The sequence below is a fragment of the Peromyscus maniculatus genome, chromosome 8, assembly GCF_049852395.1.
Source record: "Peromyscus maniculatus bairdii isolate BWxNUB_F1_BW_parent chromosome 8, HU_Pman_BW_mat_3.1, whole genome shotgun sequence".
In the NCBI taxonomy this organism is placed as follows: domain Eukaryota; kingdom Metazoa; phylum Chordata; class Mammalia; order Rodentia; family Cricetidae; genus Peromyscus; species Peromyscus maniculatus.
In genome coordinates this window covers 17,840,392-17,862,276 of record NC_134859.1, presented here as the reverse complement: position 1 = coordinate 17,862,276, position 21,885 = coordinate 17,840,392, and the positions used below count along the sequence as shown (strand labels likewise).

The 21,885-nt window shown below is 49.5% G+C and overlaps 1 protein-coding gene across 5 annotated transcripts in view; it reads right to left on the bottom strand.

The window, feature by feature from the left end:
• The window catches only part of Rab11fip3 (RAB11 family interacting protein 3), an 83,661-nt gene that overhangs the window by 2,820 nt on the left and 58,956 nt on the right, over window positions 1-21,885 (bottom strand). For 2 of the 5 annotated variants that reach the window (XM_076578114.1, XM_076578115.1), the window contains 7 exons: window positions 19,978-20,127; window positions 18,241-18,375; window positions 15,338-15,373; window positions 10,599-10,692; window positions 4,703-4,806; window positions 2,198-2,338; window positions 555-636 (listed from right to left, as the gene is read on the bottom strand). In XM_076578114.1, coding sequence (XP_076434229.1) covers window positions 555-636; window positions 2,198-2,338; window positions 4,703-4,806; window positions 10,599-10,692; window positions 15,338-15,373; window positions 18,241-18,375; window positions 19,978-20,127 — 742 coding nt within the window. The remainder of the gene's footprint in view (window positions 1-554; window positions 637-2,197; window positions 2,339-4,702; window positions 4,807-10,598; window positions 10,693-15,337; window positions 15,374-18,240; window positions 18,376-19,977; window positions 20,128-21,885) is intronic. The other 3 variants (XM_076578116.1, XM_076578118.1, XM_076578117.1) reach the window with 2 other exon arrangements.

The following is a 21,885-nucleotide window of genomic DNA, read 5'->3' as shown; positions in this document are numbered from 1 at the left end:
GTCAGTCCATGGCAGGACTATGTCTGTGCTTTCCTGTTACCCCGTCAACGCCGCCCTGCCCTGGGGCCAGAGGACCTTCAGATGGCCAAGATCTAGCCCAGTATCTGTGGAGTGCTCCCGCTCGGCTCCTCCTCTGGTTTATAGGAGTCAGAGCCTAGGTAGGCTGGGAATACACTGGTTTCAGACCTTCCCAGAGGCACTCTGTGAGGGTGTCTGGAGGGGTGGCCTCTCAGTTAAAGACCGGAGGAGAAGTTAACAGTACTGTCTCTCCTGTTGATGAGCAAGAGCATCTTCTTGTCCACTCAGACATGAGCAGATAGTGTAGGTCTGTGGGAGAGCGGACAGGCTGGGTGGGGCCAAATGTCTAACAGCAGCTCTGTCACATTTGAGCCCAGCAGGGCCCAGCGTTGCCAACCCCCGACTCCTACCCTTCCCTTCGGAAAGCCACGGCCACGTACGTGCCCTGGTTCAATTCCAATCTATCTAGCACAGGGCAGAGGGCAGCATTTATTCTAGGAAGGGCTCTCCCCACAAGTGCCAGGCTAGCAGCTCACCTCCTCCAGGCGCTCGATGTTGGCCTTCAGACAAGGTGTGCAGGACCGCAGTTCGCTGTTCTCCTCATCCAGCTGCTGCAACCTGGACGCAAGAACAGGTTAGGACCTGCTCCCCTCAAATGTACCTCCGTGGGACAAGGCAGACCTAGCTCTAGAGGAATAAATACTCACTCACTGGGAGCTGTTGCGTGACCCATGATAATCCCAAATACCATGGCCAGCTTTACCCCCCAGCTTTCTGTTGTCTGTTTTTGTCTTTTGAGATAGAGTAGTACGAAGCCCACATTGGCCGCAACCTTCGTGCACAGACATGGAGGACCCCGAATTCCTGATCCTCTAGCTTCTATCTCTTAAATGCGGGGAGTACAGGTATGCGTTACCTTGCACTGGCCATGATGGCTTTAAAGCGCTTTGGGTTTAAGAAATTGAGGTTTGTAGAAAAGTTGTGGACAGTGTAGAGTCTGCTTTGGTTTTCCTCTGCAGTTTTCTTAGACATCACTGTAGCACATCACAACATATACTCAGTGGGGCTACACTATTAATCAATGCACACATTCTACCAACTCTACGATATCACACATAATCCTTATGTCTTTATATTCCCTGGTCTGTCTGTCTCCCAGACTGGAATACTGTGGTAGTCTTGGACATATATTCTGAAAAATGTGCCTCAGACTAGTTTTTGGTGTTTAGACTTGGAGGGATGTGCTTACAGAAAATGCTTCCATAGTGAGGTCCTTGTCACACTTCCCTGACACCCACCACCATCATGGGTCACTTGGTTATGCTGTGTCTGTTAGGTATATATCTCTGCTGGTCCCTTAATTTATACCCCAAGAGAGGGACTCCACACAAGCTCCTGGAGGGGTGTATGCAGACACTATTTGGTATTCCTCTGGGAATCTTGTCTTCTATGTCTAGGCTGACTCTGGCTGAGGACTCCTGCCCATATCATTTATACCCTGGCTATCCTCCCGTGGGACTGTCACCACTGCCATTCACAGCTCTGGTCACTGGAAACTCTTCCATTGGACTTCAATGTCCCTTTGGCACAGTTCCAACAGTGTGGAAGTGTGTATGGATATTTCCGCTATCAGTTGCTCCTGGAGTGGGACTGGTAATGTACCAAACACCCATGGTGTCAGTGCCAAGCGAACACAAAACTAAGTCTGCCAAATTCCCTTAAAATCAAAGTTGATATTTTGGGGGTGGGTAGGGAAATGAAGTCTCTGTTTCCCAGGCTGAACCTGAACTTAATGCCCCAAACCTACATGGCAGGAGAGACCCAGTTCCTACAAGTTGTACTCTTGACTTTCACACTTGTACATGCATACACACACAAGCACATAATAAATTAACATAACTGAAAAATTAAACAAGAAGTTTTTTGTTTTTTTTTTTCGAGACAGGGTTTCTCTGTGTAGCTTTGGAACCTGTCCTAGAACTCACTCTGAAGCCCAGACTGGTCTCAAACTCACAGAGATCCGCCTCCCTCTGCCTCCCAAGTGCTGAGATTAAAGGCGTGCGCCACCACTGCCCGGCTAAACAAGAAGTTTTAAGCATCTTTCCATTTGAGTATCCCTTTGTTCTTCCACCTCCCAGGAGGACAGGATTCCTGTTGCCTGCTCTGGAGCTTTGCTCACCTGGCCTGCAGGTTCTCGATCTCAATGCTCTTCTCACGTTCCATCTTACACAGGAGCTCTTTCTGCTTCCTGGTCTCTTCCAGAACCCTCTCTTGGGCTCTGAGCTCCTGCTCCTTCAGCTGCTCTTCCAGGGCATTGGCTCTAAGGGCAAACGGGAGAAGATGTGCATATCTGTAAGGTTTATGAAGTGTGTTCCTGAGGCATTGGGCACTGACCAGGTAGCAGCTGTCCCAGGGAGGCCACTACAAACTCCGACAAGTAAGGCCTGAAGAAAGAGCCGGAAAGTGTGGGGGTCTGAGGGCCACAGGAGTCTGTAGAAAGCAACTGTGATAGCAAGTCCATACTGCTGAGCAAGTCCAGACTTCAGCGGCAGCACAGTTAGACTGTGGTGGTGCTGAGGGTTAGAGCAGCTGCTTGGTGCGTGTGGACACCACGGGCTGTGGTGGAGTTGCACCTAGAGAGGATCCCCCTGCACTCGTCCCCTCCGGGATCACTTAAAGAAGAGCTCTGGTTAGGCTTGAGGCTCTGGCCTCTTCCCCAGCTGCCTGCAGAAGACAGGGATGGTCAGGGGTGATCCCTGAGAGAAGTGCTGCCAGCCCCGCCCAGAGCTGGGAGTGAAGCCATAGCCCTAGTGCGTCTACCTTAGCTCCTTTTTGGTGAATGAAGACCAGTGAAGAGCACCAGACAGCACGGGGGTGTCTGGTGTTATGAGGAAATAGGAGTGGCATGCTGTGGGAGAAGGGATTAAAAACAACTCTTAGAGCCAGGTGTGGAGGCGCACACCTTTAATCCCAGCAGAGGAAGGTGGATCCCTGAGTTCGAGGCCAGCCTCGTTTACAGAGCCAGTTCCAGGACAGCCAGGGATACACAGAGAAACCCTGTCTCAAAACAACATAAAAACAACTCTTAGAAATGAATGTCGGGAGGGTGTGGCTCAGAAATAGAGTACCTGCTCAGCATAAACAAGACCCTGGGTTGACCCAGTGAGGACAGAGTGATATACTAGATGAGGAAAATGAAGAAAATTCAAGTTCAAGTGTATCTACTATGATCAAAGTTAAGGCTGATGAGAAAAGAAGAGGCTACAGAGCCTGGCAAGATGGCCTGGCAGGTAAAGGTGCTTGCCATCCAGCCTAACTAACGGAGTTTGAGCCCCCAAACCCACACACTTCTCAGAGTTAAAGACTGAGGATCAATGCTCAGCACAGAAACCTTTTGAGAGCCACATGGAGACATCCAGGGGATGGGAAGGAGGGCAGCACAGGCTCCATCCTAGGAAGGTCAGCCACGTTCAGAACACATCTCCGAGGGCGCCTGATCCCTGGCCTCCACCTCCTACTGCCGGAATTACAGGCCTGCCATCCCAGACTCGGCTCCTTTTTGTTTCTTTTTTAAAGATTTAGTTTTAGTTTATGTGCATGTGTGTTTTGCTTGCATATATGTAAGTGTGCCACAGGTGTGCCGTGTGCCCACGAGGCAAGATATGCTGGAGCTGGAGACAGTTGTGAGCTGCTGCGCAGGTGCTGGGAACCGAACTCAAGTCCTCCGTAAGAGGAGTAAACACCGAGTCTCCAACTCCTTGACTTCTTTCCATTTCTTCTTCCACCCCCTCGTTTCTTGAAACAGGGTATCACTCTGTGGCCCAGGTTGGCTTCGAACTTACCATCTGAGTGCTGAGAATCAAACTTGGATCCTCTTAGCTGCTGAGCCATCTCTCCAACACCTCTGTGGGGTGTGTGTGTGTGTGTGTGTGTGTGTGTGTCTGTGTGTGTGTGTGTGTGTGTCTGTGCGTGCAAGTGCACATGCAAGTTTCTGTTGTATATGCATGTGAAACACAGAGGATGACTTTGGGTGTCATCCTCAGGAACACTGCCCACTCCTTTGATGCTCCCTGAGTAGTCTACACTGGCTGGCCAGCAAGCCCCAAGGATCCTCCTGTTTCTACCTCCCCAGTGCTGGGATTACGAGTGTGCGCTCTCAAGCCTGGCATTTACATGGGGTTGGGGATAAGACCCAGGTCCCCACGTTTGCCCTGGCAAGCACTTTCCTGACTGAGCTGTCTCCCTAGTTCCACTGCATACAGCTGAGATTGGTCTTGGACACACTATAGCCAAGAATAACCTTGAACTCACGATCCTCTTACACTTCCCAAGTGCTTGGATTGGGCCTGTGCATCTCAATGCCCAGCTCTCCACTTTAAGCTGCACCTCCCCAACTGCTCCTGGTGGACAGAACTCTCTTGCTTCCATGCAGGCAAGTAGTACCCTCGCTCACTTTTCTGGGGCTCTACTGTCTATATATAATAGCAGATATCTGCCAGGGTAGAGTGTTCAGGCCAGAGCCTCACATCAACCTGCCATAGTTCTCTGACCGTGCCTGGCACTCACCAGCACCAGAATGGACAGATGGAACCAGGTAAGAACTGGTTCTCTGCAGGGTCCTGCTCATCGCGTGAGAGCGATGCTGTGATGGCCATGGGTGGTGCCAGGCCATAGCCACACTCACCTGTGCACCAGCTGGAGGTTCTCTTGCCTCAGCCTGCCATGCTGCTCCCCAGCGGCTGCACTATCCTTCTCCAGCTCTGACACCCGTCTTTCCAGGAAGATGACCTAGGCAAAGAGATGAACGCTTGAGGAACAAGCAGAAAGAGGCAGAAGCCGTGCCCCCAAGGGGACGACTGGAGGTAGCATGGGGATGCCCATACCCACCTGCTAAGTGGGAGGCAGGCTCATCCTTAGAGACTATCTTATAAACCACAGCAGTGCAGCTGCCAGAGGGTCACAGCCGACTCAACAGAACAAGGCAAGTGTCACTGGGAAATCTGAGTTCTACAGGGTACCGAGAGTGCCTTCTGGCTTGTGCATGGGACCATGAGGCTCACCCAGACACATATTCCCTTGTGAGGCTCCAGTGCCAGCTAAAACACACAGAGGCAGCCCAGATGTCTGGGGACGGTAGGGACAGAAAGGGCCATGTCTCCGTCTTTTCCTCCTTTGGAGGGAATGTATTATGAAGAGAATGCAGACAGAGGAAGGATTCAGCCTCAGAACACAACGTAAGGCCCTGAAGATGCTGAGGAGGGGAGATAGCGAAGGTGAGGCTGGGACAGTGAGAGGTGAAGCGTGGCAGAGAAGAGGCCTGGCCGGAAGAGGAGAGCCAAGGCAGGTTCAAGGGCGTGCCAAGACAAAGCAGGCACAGGAGAATGCAAGGCAGAGTACGGAGATCAGATGGCTAGGGAAACCTAAGTGGAAATCCTGTGCGTACAGTGTGAGGAAAGGCAGGTGGACAGGGAAGTGAGTTATGGACAGAGGAAGTGAAGGCAACTGTAAGATGGGGTGAGGGGAGGTGCAGGGGAAGGCGAGGCCAGGCACAGATGCCTGGCAGGCACAGGAGGAAACAGGAAGGTTCTGCTGCCACCCTTACTAGTCACAGACTGGCCCTTAGTGAGGCTCCAGGCCAGGCTGTGGCAATGTACAAAAGGCAAGCCTGTGGCAGAGTTCTCTCCCTGTGGAGTTCAAAATGAGAATGGCCTCAAAGGGCTCATATCTTTGAATAGCTGGTGTGATGGCCATTCTTGTTTGTCAGCTGGCTACATCTGAAATGGACTAAAACCCAGGCCACTGAGTACGTAGACCTGTGAGTCCCAGTCTTGGAGGGTGTCAGCAGTTAAAGTAAGGGCTTTAAATGTGAAAGACTGAGATCCTGTAACTTGGGATGCCAATGTGTGTGTGGGAGGACCCTACTGGAGCTGAGGACTTTGAACCCTCAGATTCTCAAGAGTATTCAAAGGAGGAAGTATTCTCCCTACCCTCAGCAGAAGATGTACTCCCACCCAACACCCTGAAATACTGCCTTTTATGCCTTCGACTGAGGAAATTAACCCTTCATTGTCTGCTAAACCAGCAGTGACTTTGTCTGAAGGAAATGCCAGGCAACACAATATTGATGTCCCTCAGGGCCAACCAATGGTTGCCTCTGGACCTATAACCAGACTTAAGGCTAAGCAGGCTCCTAGAGAGAAGATAGAAAGTGCAGTCCACAAGGAGGTGCACTACACTACTAAAGAGCTTAATGAGTTTGCTAGTTCACTCAAGCAGGAATATGTGTGGGAATGGATTTTATTACTTTGTCTTTTTTTTCCCCCCAGAGCTGAGGACCGAAGCCAGGGCCTTGCGCTCGCTAGGCAAGCGCTCTACCACTGAGCTAAATCCCCAACCCCGGGAATGGATTTTATTTGTTTATGTTTTTGTATTTTCAGGATAAGATTTCTCTGCACAGCCATGGCTGTCCAAAACTAGTTCTGTAGAGCAGGCTGGCTTCAAACTCACAGAGATCCTCAGGCCTCTGCCTCCTGAGTGCTGGGAATTAAAGGTGTGAGCCATTACTGCCTGGCAAGGGAATGGATTTTAAGGGTGTGAGATAACGGTGGAAGGAACATAAAACTAGATCAGGCTGAGTTCATTGATATGGGCTCACTGAGTGGAGATCCTAGATTTAATATAGGAGCTCGCACAGTTTAAGAACGTGTCAAAACTTTGAATGGCTGGCTGAAGCAGTTGTCAAAAGACGGACTACTGAAAAGGAGCTGGAGATGCCTGATATCCCTTGGCTTAGTGTTGATGAAGGCATTTTCAGGCCCAAGGAAATGGAAATGCTAGAGTGGGTGTGCTGTGTAAAATCTAATCCTCCATGATGGGAAGGCCCAGAAGACACGGCCTTCACTAACTGTCTAAGATGCAAACGGCGAGAGGTCTCAGCACATCTGAAGAGGTTTGCTGCCACCCTCTTCCTTGTGCCAGACCTTAGCCTGGAAGAATTAGATACAGTGGGTTTAACTGGGCCCGGAAGTGGCAAGGCCAGGTGGCAGCATGGAATTGCCAAAGGCAAGGTGATCTAGTTATTGTAATGGTCAGCACAAAGTACCTTTTATGGGGGCATGACTCACATATGGACCTTTGGTGCTGGCTAATCAGTCCTGGTATCTCCAGGCATGAAGTAGATAAGAAGCCTACTGCATTTCTCTTGGATCTGAATAAGCAGAAAATTCTAAAACAAATGAAAGAAAGTCTGCACTGGACTGGCAAAGGGAATCTCAGCCTGTGAACCAGTTTCCAGACTGGAGCCAGTTTGCAGATCCAAAACCTCTTGAATGCAGGGATGGCCAGGTTCCCCTGAGGAAGGAACTTGACAAATACCTAAGAGTTTCAGTGTTAGCCGTTCTCCAGGCCTTCCCAGAGAGACCTGCGGCCTTTTACAAGGGGAACTGCACACCGGGGGAAGTAACAATCAGACTTCCCAGAGTCTATTGGATACTGGATCTGAATTGATGCTGATTCTGGGAGGACCCCAAGAAACACTGTGGCCCTCCTATTAAAGGAGAGGTTTATGGTGGTCAGGTGATTAACGGAGTTTTTCTAAAGTCTGACTCACACAAGTGCAGGGGGGGTCCCTGAACGCATCCTGTGGTTATCATCATGTGATCCAGAAGACCCTGATGCCCTTAACAGGCTAAGAAATGAAGAGCTGTGTTAGGAGGGGTGATTGATCCAGATTACCAAGGGGAAATTGGATTCTTCTCCACAGTGGAGGTCACAAAGATTATGTGTGGGGTGTAGGCGATTCTTTAGGATGACTGTCTCTTGGGTCTACCATTAATCATGTCCTGTGATTAATGACAATGGGAAGCTACAACAGCCTAATCCAGGCAGGATGACAAAGGGCACAGACCCTCCAGGAAAAGAGCCAAGGCCTGCTGAAGTTGCTTACTGAGGGTGGAAGAAATACAGAATGGGTAGTTGGGCAAGATAGTTATATATACCAGCTAAGGGTATGTAACCAGTTGTAGAAACAAGGATTATAATTAACATTAGTGTTTCCTCCTATTTTGTTAAGAATGAAGTTATACAGATATTTATGCTTTCTTTCTTCAATTTCTTTACCATGAAATATAACATCAGCCGGGCAGTGGTGACACATGCCTTTAATCCCAGCACTCGGGAGGCAGGTGGATCTCTGAGTTCGAGGCCAGCCTGGTCTACAAAGCAAGTTCCAGGACAGCCAAGACTGTCACACAGAGAAACCCTGTCTTGGGTGGGAGAGGGGAAGGATGTCTCTCACGGGATATTGCAACCTATTTGAGACTGTATGTGGGATAATTATATCATGTTAGGTGTAATTATGACCTGGTTATTATTTTCATCTAGAAATTAAACATAACATGGGGAAATATGATTATATGTTGACAAGGGATGAACTTGTGATGGCTATTCTTGGTTGTCAACTCGATCACTGCCCAGCTAGGGATTTTTTCTTTTCTTTTCTTTTTTCCAGACAGGGTTTCTCTGTGTAGCTTTGTGCCTTTCCTGAAACTCGCTCTGTAGACCAGGCTGGCCTCAGACTCACAGAGATTTGCCTGCCTCTGCCTCCCAAGTGCTGGGATTAAAGGCGTGTGCCACCACTGCCCAGCTGGGATTTTTTCTTAATTAAATCATTTGAAATAGGAAGACCCAAATTGAATCTGGGCCACACCCTCTGCTGGCAGCCTCTAGAGGGACATGGAAGGAGGGAGCTCGTTCCTTGCCTGCTCTTTCCCGATCTCACTAGCAAGTCCATTCCTTGACTGGCATTGGAGGTACTTTTTTGGGATTCTGATGTATATCAAAGACCAGATGAGACACCCAGCCTTGCGGACTGAGCAACTACTGGACTCTTAGACCTTCCATTGGTAGATGGCCATTGCTGGACTAGCTGGACCACAGACTGTAACCATTCTTTTTTTTTTTTTTTTTTTAAAAAGTTTTATGTATGTATGTATGTATGTATGTATGTATGTATGTATTTTATGTATGTGAGTGCTCTATTTGCATGCATGTCTACACGACAGAGAGGCCATTAGATCCCACTATAGATGTTGTGAGCCTCCATGTGGTTGCTGGAAATTGAACTCAGGTCCTCTGAAACAGCAGCCCATGCTCTTAACCACTGAGTCATTTCTCCAGGCCCTGTCTGTAAACTATTCTAATGAGAGAGAGAATGAATATCATTCTATAAGTTCTGTTTCCTTGTAGAACCCTCATGGCTGTGAGCTCTCAGCTGCTCCTCCAGTGCCTGCCTGTCTGACACCATGCTTTCTGCCATGATGGTGATGGATTCCTATCCCTCTGGAACTGTAAACCCCAAATAAACTCTTTCTTCTACAAGTTGCCTTGGTCACAGTGTCATATCACAGTAATAGTGTCAGGTCTAAAAGAAACTCAGGACAAATAGCTAACTGTAGTTCCTACTAGTATATATATAAAATCAACTTTAATCCTAGCACTCAGAAGGCAGAGGCAGGCAGATGTTTGTGAGTTTGAGGCCAGCCTACAGAGTGAGTTACAGGACAGCCAGGGCTACACAAAGAAACACTGTCTGGAAAAAGAAAGAGAGAGGGAGGGAGAACCTTGAGACTCAGAAAGACTTTGAACTTTTAAATTGTGTTAATACTGTGGAAGATGATGGGATGTCTGAAGATGGACTAAATGCATTTTCATTATGATATGGCCACAAAACGATGGGACTAAGGAATGAAATGTGGTGGTTGGAATAAGAATGGCCCCCATAGGCTCATAGATTTGAATAGTTGGTCCCCACCTAAAGAACTGTTTGGGAACGATTAGGAGGTGTGGTCTTGTCAAAGAAGGTGTGTCACTGGGGGCAGACTATGAGTTTTCAAAAGTCCCACCCATTTCCGGTTAGCTCACTCTGCCTCATGGTTGTTCCTCAAGATGTGAGCTCTCGGTTGCTGCTCCAGTGCCTTCCTGCCTGCCTGCTGTCATGCTCCCAGCCATGATGGTCATGGACTCTATCATCTGAAACTGGAAGCCCCAAGTAAACTGTCCTTGGCACCTCCTTCTTGGTGCTCCCCTGAAATGACTCACATGAAGGAACCTGGCACAATCTGGCACAATAACTAATAGCAATCTGCTGAGATAGTTCACTGGGTAAAGGCACTTGCTACCAAGCCTCACAACCTGAGTTCCAACCCTGGAACCCACATGTTTGAAGGACAGAACTACCTATGACAGCCACATATGTAACCATACACATATACAACAATAAACAAATATAATAAAATATTATGGCTCTTGTTTGGTTCTACTCCTTGTTGGCTTGCTCTGTCCAAATGCTATGAAATGCCCTTCTTTTATGACATAGACATTTGAGGGAACCAAGGATGAACAAAGGATTTAAATAGCCAGATGACACCACTGCCATTTCCCCAAGTGCCAAGAAGAGACCAGGTGTTCCCAAGCACCACCCAGCACCTCACAGAGCTGCAGGAACAGGCCGAGCTCTTCCCTGTAGCATTCTGATGAGACTGCCCATCACCTCTGCCCAGCTCTCAACACAGAGGACCTACCTTGTCAGCAATATCCTCGTCTGGGCACTCCACAGGCTCTGGGGGAGGGTCCTCCAGGGCCTCCATGGTCAGAGCCCCCGACTGGTGCAGATACCTACAGAAAAGACCCAACAGCAGAGGGAAGAATGGAAAAACCCACACGATAAGCTCTTCAAACAAGACTGCTTCCAAGTCCCTCTGAAAGGCAGACACCAGCATCACAGAGCACATGCCCTCCCCAACTCCTGGGGGGCAGTGTTCTCCTGATCAAAGCACCAAGAAGGGGTGTCCCTGAGCCAATCATTCAGCATTACCAAGGGGCAGGGAACAAGCAGATTGCGCTCCGGAGCTTGAGTGTTCCTAGAACTCTTTGGAGCCTATCAGTACAACCTTTCCCCTGCCAGCTGAGAGGACAACAGGGTACTTTGGACCAGGGTGCAATAAAACACATCATTCCTTACCATGATATGAAATAATCTCAAATCCACCAGAAGCCCATCAAATATTAATTTAGGATCTTGACTCCTGTATAGTATACCTACATGTGTGTGACTTTTTTTTGTCTTTTGTTCTTTTTTTGTTTTTCTTGTTTTTTGTTTGTTTGTTTGTTTTTTGAGACAGGATTTATCTATGTAACCACCCTAGCTGTCCTGGAACTCACTTTGTAGACCAGGCTGGCCTTGAACTCACAGAGATCCGCCTGTCTCTGCCTCCTGAGTGCTGGGATTAAAGGCGTGCACCACCACCACCACCACCACCACCACCACCACCACCACCACCACCACCACCACCTCCGCCCGGCTGAGATGAGTTTTTTCTTGCTATGTAACACAGACTGGCCTCAAACTTGAAATCTTCCTGCTTTAGCTTCCTAATTGCTGTGGGCCACTGTGCCCAGTTCTGCATACATTTTATTTTTGTTCTGAGACACGTCTTGCTGTGTTGGTTGGCTAGTCTGGAATTCACCATGTAGACCAGGCAGGCCTCCCTCAAATTCAGAGATTTATTCATTTATTTATTAACTTGCCTCTACTGGGATTAAGGTATGCACCACCACATCCAGCTTCTACCTACAATCTTGACACTTGGTTTCCCGTGTGCCCTCTATGGTACTGAAAGTTAAGGGTCCTGAGGTCACTCCCGTCACACCTTGGGTCACAGGTGGAGCTTAGTACAGGTGAACTAGGGAAGGACCCAGGTGCAGTCCTCTTGGGCACCAGTGTCAGGTCAAGGCCCAGACACCAGCCCTGCAGTCTCATGGAACCTCAAGGACCCCTCACTGCGCTCTTGGCAGGGCCACTCCTCAGCTGCAGATGCCTGGGCAGGGTGCAAATGGACACTTGCTTGTGGTTCAGACGCGCTTGCTCAATTGTGGTCAGTCTAATTCGGCAGTGGTCCACACACCTTTCAGGGCATGTGTACAGAAGTGGCGGCACAGCTGTGTGTTGAATTTGTCCCACACTAGGGGTCAGGTTCTAAACTTGATGGCCTGATGCTCAGATCTGTGTGACCTTGAGAAAGCATTCAAGCTCGCTGAGCCTTCTCTTATGAAATGGGGAACAATCTGCAGGCAAGTAAGGAGCTTCAGTGAGTTTCAACAAGAGTATTTCATTGCCAGCTTTGGTAAGGATTCCACAGACTGAGGATTCAGCTGTGGCCACTTTGTCAGTGAATGAAGCTGTTTCCTTTCTCACTGACTGAGCTTGGACATTTCCTTTTTTTCCCCCTCATGAATATTTTAGGGGAAAAGGAAGCAAGCTCCTTTGCCCTGGGACCATAGGCCTGACAAAGCCACTTTCTTCTAGAATCTGCTCTAGCGTTTCCTCAGATTCACAAAAGGGTGCTGACAAGCACTGTGTTCTCCGTCAGCCCCTGCTCTTAAACAGGACCTTGACCTCAATTTCATGCCACTCCCAGGAAAGGAAACTGCCCACCCTAGACCCTAGAGGCCACCCTGGTCAGGGGCCAAGGCCTGGGCCTATCTCAGGAGAGGGAACATGCTGCCCCTAAGCATCCAATGTGTGGTCTCTTGGTGAAGCCGAGGTTGTCTAGCATCGGAGTGTGGCTTATTTAATCCCCACCAAGAAGAAGGGCTCTTCCTTTAACTCCCCTCAAGAGCCCCCAGGAGAAGGGGCTGTGGCCAGCAAGAGGAGCATGAGTTCTGGGATGACCCAGACACATATTTTGCCAAAGGGGTGGAAATAATGTCCCTGCTGTGAATCCCACTGGGCCAACTCTGTGCCAGGTGCTTCAGGGGAAGGCCACTTCCATTTCCAACAGGGACAGGGAGGGAACAGCTTCATGGACACAGCCAGGTCACAGAGTCACAGCTAGACACTGCAAAATACCCATCTTAGCCACAATGCATAAAGGGTTGGACATTCTGCAACATGAATCACAGGACAGCCATTCTGTGTTTCCTGAGAATTCTAGGGACAGAATTAAGGGCACAATGGCAGTGGAATAAAATCTGCACATATGCTTTGACATTCTTCAGGTACACTACAGGATGTACTTTTGATCCATAAATTAACTATGAACATGACATCTGACTTTTGATGCAACAAATACATTTGACAAGGAAAATTCTCAGAGACTATTTCAAAGGATCAGACTTCACTGCCCAGTCTTCTCAAGCCATGAGATTCTTCTGACCCTCTGGACAGATCTTCTCCAGACACAAAGCCTAGCAGCTGCCCCCGGCCCTGTAAAGATATTAGCGAGGGAGGCCGAGCTCACTTCAGACGCTTCCTCCAGCCGCTGCTTGTTCGGGAGGACGTGAGCAGGGCACCCAAGCCATTCCTTGTGGTACTGTAACTAAGTACAGCTGCATGGCTATGACATTACTATGAGCTCAGTGCCCTTCTTGAAGAGGTCAGACCAGAGAAGGTCAAGTACAGATACTGCCTGTTTCCCACAGGCCCCCAGCCGCCAGGAGGCCTCTGCGCCAGAATGCGGGGATGTAAAGGCGCAGCAAGACAATCCTACCAGAGACGCCCGTAGATGCTTCTCGGTGAGCGGCTCACCTTTACTTTGTCCTCACAGTTAGTAAGAGAGGGCTTGCAACAGGACTCATGGAATTTATTCATTTCTTTTCTTTTTAAAAAGGTTTGGGGACTTGAACCCAAGGCCCGTGTATGTTAGGCATGCACCCTCCATTCCCAGAACTTTTTCAAAAGTTTGAGATACAGTCTATGTTGAATCTTCTGCCTCATTCTCCCAAGTAGTTGTGAATCCAGGCCTGCAGCAGCAGAACCAGCTAAAAGTCTCTTTAGAAGCAAAAAAAAAAAAAAAAAAAAAAAAAAAAAAAAAAAAAAAAAAAAAAAAAACCATCTTGAAAGCTTCCACAGAGAGAAAAGCCATAAAGAAACAGAGAAGTTGGATTTAGCAGCAACTCCAGTACCAAAGGCTGTGACCACTGACCCCAGAAAAATTTAAGGAAAATTCACAACCTTGACCCAAACTAACCAAAGGACACTCCCAAGGTGTCCAAGGTCTCGAATTTTACCCCGTTCCTTCCCTTCTCAGGAAGCCCACAGGAAGATATGCAAAACAAAAAGGGGTGAGACTGGAGCAGGCTGGGGCAGGGAACTGGAGGACTCAATCTCCGAAACAAAGAATTCATAGGGTGGGGGGGACATGCGAAGTCCCTAGCTGTGAAGCCAGGAGATACCTGTACAAAACAGGAGGGGTTCTCGCCCATGGTCCCAAGAGAGGGCTGGGCAGTGAAGACAGGCTAGAGACTCAGAAGACAACAGAGCTGGGTGGTGGTGGCACATGCCTTTAATCCCAGCACTCAGGAGGCAGAGGCAGGCAGATCTCTTAGTTCAAGGCCAGCCTGGTCTACAGAGCGAGATCCAGGACAGGCACCAAAACTACACAGAGAAACCCTGTCTTGGGGGGAAAAAAAAGACAACGGAAGAGCACAAAGGTGTCCACTAACTTGGCAGCCGCAGCAGCTGGTCTTAGGGAGGAAATACAGCACTACTACCTGAGCCCGGCCATACGGATGGCAGCGTCTTAGACCTGAACGCTGACTTCAGTGAAGACTGTGCCGGAGCCAACAGGAGGGCAGAAGCACAATTCACCTTTTACAGCAGGAAGCCGACAGCAGCCTAACTCTAAAAACAGAAGCTGGCCTTGAAGACTCTAACAAGGCCAGACAGTGGTGGTGCACACCTTTAATCTCAGCACTCGGGAGACAGACGCAGGCGGATCTCTGAGTTCGAGGCCAGCCTGGACTACAGAGTGAGATCCACGACTGCCAGGGCTATGCAGAGAAACCCTGTCTTGAAAAGCAAAACAAAACAAAAAACAAAAACCCAAACCAATCCCTCTTGCCCCCCAAACAAACCCCAAGACCCTAGCAAGACCTATTTCCCCACCCTCTCTTCTCTCCACATGAGCCACTGGGTTGGTAAGACCGTAGGCCGGGTAGACAGCCGCCCAGAGCCAGCTCTAAGAGACTGACTCCTAGAGCAGACACTGGGAGACTGCAGCCCACCCCAGCCCTTACAAGGAGACTGTAAGGGCAGAGGGGACACAGAAGCTGCTATCAGCTCCAAGTCCAGGTCTAAACCCACAGCCCTAGAAATTCCTTCAAATGCTTTCTATCCCAAACCAGGAAATAAAACCTGAAAGTTTAAATTAATTTAAAAAAAAAAAACCTGGACAAGAATATCTTCTAAAATGTTCTTCAGAAACTGTGACTACCAGGACATTTCATAAGATTTTCAGCAAGTGATCGAGGCTCTGCCTACCTTGCCACCTTCCTGCTGGAGAGCCGCTTGGCTGGGCTGTGCAAAAACCAAACAAACAGGAAAATCGTGTCAGGGAGCAGACAGAAGGACAAGAGGAAACAGGAAACTTGGGCTGGGGAGATAGCAGGGCCCAGGCATGCAGCCCCTGGCCCCAGACAAGCCACATGCACAGAATACCCTCTGCAAGGCAGAGGACATGCATGGCACCTTTCGTAAGGTCTCCACCACGTCTCATCGTTCCGTCCCCAAGACCTCAAAAGAAACCACGCAGGCCACAGTACCCAGCCAAGCTCAGGGCCTAAACCCACCAGCCGCCGGCACCTGGGTCCACATTACCGGCTACTGTCATGTCTCCAGTGCTGCTGAAGCCATGAGCCCAGCTGACTGGCTAGCACACAGGCCCTCCTCTGACAGGAAGGCCTGTAATCGCTTTTGCTTGGGTCCTGACACTTCACACTCCAAATATCTGTAGGATGAGGATTTAGAAACCCTTCCTTGAGCCACCATGGAGCAGTAACACAGACCACCAACTGCAGCAAGAGTAGGCCCAATATGCCTCTCCTGGCTCTGAGGCCAATCAGCGCATGGCCTCCCTTCTGAACCTGTGGCCCCAGGAAGATACAACTGTGATCAGGCACAGAACCACCTGTCCTAGCTCACAGCAGACCCGACAGCCCCTTTTCCTCTTTCAAGGGCGGGCAGGCAATCTACTTGGAGAGGCGTTCCTGCATCACTTCAGCTGGGTTCCAAACCATCCTTTGTGGTGACTCCGAAGTCCATTGCAGGGATACATTTTCATTTGTGATGCTACATTCTGCCAACAGAGGGCACCGGAGAGAAGGTGCTGATAGCACAGTACCGTCTTTGCCGCACCGTTTCCACAGGGTTGCGGGCTGCCGAGGTGCACAGAGCTTCTCCTGGGTGGGCAGTGATACCTGGATCCCTGCATCACATTTGCTATTTGTGACTCCTCCGATCTCTTGTCACACACTGGTAGTGGCTCGTGTTCCTGCCCTCACAGCTTCGTCTCTCTGCAGCTACTGTATGGCTCCCTCTCCTGGCTGGACTCTTGGCTAGCACTGTACATTTTAGTACAAATCTGCTTTTATCTTCCAATCATGGACACTCCTTGCACAGTAAGATCAGACTGCTCCATCTACCCATCAGCCTCAGACCGGGAAATCCTGCAACAGCTTACAATTTTGAAGATATACCTCTGAGTAAATCAGACTGCTCGGTTTCTATAAAATGCATTGTTTTTATAGATACTCCCAGGTACCCAAGGAACACAACAGCTACAGGAATGCTGTGTTGCCCACTGGGCAAACACCTGCGACATAATGTAAACCCTATTGCTATATGGTGAGTTCATGATGCTTATCCTGAGGGAATCCATGCAGGCCAGGAGGCACAGTTCAGCTCTCACTAGTACTGGGGTGCTAGTACTTGACAGCTGTGTTCCAACTAAAGTTGAAAGTTTCTCTAGACCTAGCAGAGCATTTTAGGGTGAGAGATCCCATTCCAGTCATGCTGAGCCACATACTAGTCTGACCTCTGCCCCACAAGGCCTAACTGGTATGATCATTGCATCTTAGAGGCAGGTTTTTAGCATGGGAAAAATCTTCAGTGATTGAGACAACATACATGTCTTCTTTAACATACCTGTAACTCACCCCTACTCATCAGTAGGGAGGCAGTTCACCAGCAGAAAGAATGTAGCTGGCACCTTCCCCAGCACTGAACACATGGCAGGTGAAAGCCTGTGTCCTCTACAATGGAAGCCAACAGGGTTTCTGGAATCATCAGACACTACATTGTTTCCCCCAAGTCTTGCAGAGACATGCCCTCAAAGAACACTTCTGGTTTCTAGCACTGTGATCAGGACCCCACAGAGTTCCCTTTGATCTTTCCCAACTGGCCAAGATCCTATCTCACTGTGATGCTACACAGAACACAAGAAAAGAAGATAACATGTCAAGGGCACCAGGACTGGAGCTGGAACGGGACAGAGGTGTAGATCTAGCCGGGTTAAAGCCCTGCAGACAAGGCACGGCCTCTAACAGACCTCCAAGCATGCGGCACTACCGGGATGGTCTTCCTTTCCGCCACAACACTTCTGCCCAACTAGAGCCTGTGTGGTCATCTGATGCCTCTGCTTGGCAGGGGATGCCATCCATAGCTTCACATACAGCCCATCTCTTCTCTGGACCCTTCTTCTTCAAGCTCCCAGCCAAGGACTCATGCCTCTTCACACTGAGCCAATGGGATGTCACACTGAGCCAATGGCATGGTGATACGAACCAAGAACCCAAAGGTGTTACTATGCGTTTGTGGAGCAGCAAAGAGAACTCGCTGGAACGCTGGTTCTGCTGGGACTGCTCACAGAGACGCAGGGGGCAAAGGGTGGAGATGAGTAATAGGTGAGCGAGAACAGGACAGCGGGCAGAGGAGCAGCGGGCACGGCGTAAGAGCAAAGCAGCCATACCAAGTCCTCTGCATCTGAATGTACAGCCACCCGACAGAACCGAAGGCCCCAGAGCACAGGTGACGAGGACTAACCCCGCAGTCCAGACGACTACTTACAAATTGGCTTTAAAAACCCATCTTTAAATTCCCCAGCTCTGCCTCCATGACTCAGATGAAGAAAAGTTTCACGTGAGGTTGTTTCCCCTACAGGGACAGCATCCAACGAGGCTGCCACATGCATGAAGGAGAAGGGACACAGGCGGCAAGCTAGGTCAAGGCATGCAGGGGTAGGGTCCGCAGGAAGAGTCCCATCGTCCCAGTGCCTTGCTAGACTAGGTGACCAGAGCAGGAGCACCTTGGGCAACACCCAGTAGTGGGGAGCACTGCAGTGGGAGTCTCCCTGGGAGCACAGAGCAAGACCAGGTTCTCCATGTTACCTATTCATCTCAAGGTCAGTCAGGCGGGCAGAAAGGTCTTCGAGGCGGTTGATCTGTTTGTGGCACTGGCTACAGTGAAACTCAAAGACCTCATCAGTGAGGACGTTGCGCAGCTTTGAGGCAAGAGGGTTGGAGCTAGAAAGACAGAGGCCAGTCAGGAGAGAGGAGGCCCTGTTAGGTTGTCTTTGCCAGGCCTGAGGTGGAGGAGGGAGGGAAAGGCACTGGACAGAAGCACGGGAAGAGGAGGAATGGTCCAGGGGCTGCCTGTGCTCTGGGGACTACTGGAAGCCCTTCTTCACATCACCTGAGGAGCCTGCAACATCCGCCACCTGGGGCAGCCCGGGCTGCCACACATTCCCCCTGCCAGGCAGGACACAAACCCAGGCAGTGAGAGCCCGAACCCCAAACTCCTTTTATCAGGAAGGTAAATGTAGACAACAGCTTTCTCCCCTGGGGAAATCACATGACTGTGACAGCCGAGTGTGTCTGGGGGGGGGGGGGAGTTTATTTGTTGGGTTTTTGTTGTTGTTATTTTGAGACAGTCTTGCTGTCTGAAAAAGATTTATGCTTTTGAGGTCTGTGTTAAAAACTCAGGATTCTGTCTAGCCTTCTGGGGACACTAGCTGAACTCCTGTGACTCTAATTCAAGAAGCTCTTAGCACACGGGCGGACCAGGACATAGCTGTTCCTGGGCACTGAGGTCAGGGAAGCAGCCTCATCCCTGGGGAAGGACCCACAGGCTGTGGAAAACTAGCCTGCAAGTTCACTTTAAAGAAGGGTAGAGGCCGGGCAGTGGTGGTACACGCCTTTAATCCCAGCACTCAGGAGGCAGAGCCAGGCAGATCTCTGTGAGTTCGAGGCCAGCCTGGTCTACAGAGCGAGATCCAGGACAGGCACCAAAACTACACAGAGAAACCCTGTCTCAGAAAAAAAAAGAAAAAAGAAAAAAGAAAGGTAGGAAAGAATACATCAAATGTAGCGTGAAAGTGACACTTCAGATTGGGGACACCAGGCGGGAGATGGGGCAAACTGCACAAGCAGGAGACGGCCACCGCACAGGAGACACGGGCGCAGAAATGCCCAACTCTGGGACAACCCAGGATGCGCTCAGAGAGCCCATTCCCAGCCAGCGCTGTTTTGAGGCGGCACATTAGCTCACAGAAAGGCCTCTAGCATTGGCTCCACAGGTCTGTGCTGCCATGATAACCAGGCTGAAGTGGACAAAATCAGGAACCAGGAAGCAAAAGGGCGGTGTGGTCAGTGTGGAAGAGCAGTCCAGCCAGGCCTGGGCCCCCCTGGGAGACGGAGGTTTCCTCAGACTCAATGCTCAGGAGGGGCTACTCAGGTCTGCAGTCAAAACCAGCCAGGTACAAGTCAACCTCCTGAGGCAACTGAGGGAAAGCAAGTGTCTTGTCTACCAGATGCCATAGTTCGCTTAACACAGAGCTAGAACTTTTCAAAAAATCTGTAGAGCCTGGCTCGTGACTCTACAGTCTCCCCCAGAGCCGCCGGCAGCCGTGTGCAGTGGCTCAGCAGATGCTTCACGGGCTGCAGCATACTGCAGTAGGCAAGAGGGGCGCAGCTAGCCCCCCTCTGGGACAGACTCCTCCGTGTGGTGTTCAACTGCACAGCAGCAGAAAAAGCAAGTTTCCCCTGAGCAGCACAGGACCCCACAGAGAAGATTCCCCGGAGCTGGGCATGGAGAAGGAGCAGACCATGCGCAGTGCAAGGTGTCACCTGGGGGTGAGAAAAGCAGGGTCTCCGCAGTCCAGCTCCCCATTACAGAGGGTCTCCGGGGACAGCTCGGCCTCGCTGCCCTCACCGTAGTCTTCAAAATGTTCCTCACTGCCAATCACCATGACGACAGCCTGGCTGGGGGAACGGGTTCTACAAAAGACAGACAGAAGCAATTCTGAGTCACAGCCATAGGCACCTGAGGGGACGTATACTATTTGATAAGGCACAAGCCTGAGTCACATCACCCGAGGAGCCACACTGCGAAAACAGAAGAGAACCAGAAACAGGTGAAATGGATTTTCAGTAATTGTGCTACTTAATTCATTTACTAACAGACAGGAAATTGCATCACTCCAAAGAGGCTGTTCTTCCGGGATAAGCGGGACAGTAGAGTGACAGACCATGCTAAGGGCACTCAGTAGGGTCAGGAGGGCCTATGCTCTTTGGCTAACCACAGTGCTCCAACAGGGTTGCGACTTCCAGTTTGACACCCATGAAACTCACACACATGGCCAGTTTGACACCCATTAAATTCACATACATGGCCAGTGTTAACAGCTAGAGACCTCATCAGTGATACTGTAGGATCAGCTGGGTGATGGTGGTCCTCACCTTTAATCCCAGAACTTGGTAGGCAGAGGCCGGTGGATCTCTGAGTTCGAGGCCAGCCTGGTCTACAGAGCTAGTTCCAGGACAGCCAGGGACACAAAGAGAAACCCTGTCTCAATTTAAAATATATATATATAAAACATGAAAAATGCCACAGATAAACAATTCATAAGTTTTTAAAAAACTTTTTTTGGTAGTGCTGGAGCTAGAACCTAGGACTTGTGCACATCAATCATGAGGCCACAGCACAGTCCATCAGTTTTAATAAATAAATAACGTGTAACAGTATACTATGGCCGGGCAGCGGTGCACACCTTTAATCCCAGCACTTGGGAGGCAGAGTCAGGCCGATCTCTGAGTTCCAGGCCAGCCTGGGCTACACAGTGAGATCCAGGACAGGCACCGTAATTACACAGAGAAACCCTGTCTCTAAAAACCAAAAATTAAAAAAAAAAAAAAAAAAGAAAGAAAGAAGGAGAGAAAGAAAGAAAAAAAAACAGTATACTATTACACTTTTAGTGTTTCTTGTCATTTTTGTTGTGTTGTTTTGTTTTGCTTTGAGACAGGGTCTCACTATGTAGCTCTTGGCTGGCCTGCAACGACTGTATAACCAACCCAGGCTGGCCTCAAACTCTGTCTACCTGTCTGCATCATGAGCACTGCCATTAAAGGTGTGTGACACCACACCTGTCAATTTTTAAGTTTTTAGTGATATATTTATTTATTATTTATTACATCCATATGTGGCCAATGCAGGGTATCACAAAGATATGTGAATATTTTGTTCTCCAGCTCTGGCTTCAGGATTGGGCTAGTGTTGGTACACACCTTAATCCCAGCATTTGGGAGGCAGGGGCAGGAGGGATCTCTGTGAGTCCAAAGTCAGCCCGATCTTCATGACAGACAGAGCCACATAGTGAGACCCTGTTTTAAAAAAGGATTTTGCAGCTGGGTGGTAGTGGCAGTGCATGCCTTTAATCCCAGCACTTGGGAGGAAGAAGGAGGTGAATCTCTGAGTTCAAGTCCAGCCTGGTCTACAGAGAGAGTTCCAGGACAGCCAGGGCTACACAGAGAAACCCTGTCTCAAAAAAACCAATAATAATAACAATAATAATTTTTAAATGTGCTAATGGGTTGAAGACACAGCTCAGTTGTTAAGAGTGCTTCTGAAGATGAGCATTAGCTTCTAGGGCTGGGGAGATGCTCAGAGTACTGACTGCAATTCCAGAAGGTCTACATGGCAATTCTTAATTGTCTGTAACTCCAGTTCCAAGGGATCCTATGTCTCTGGCCTTTGCA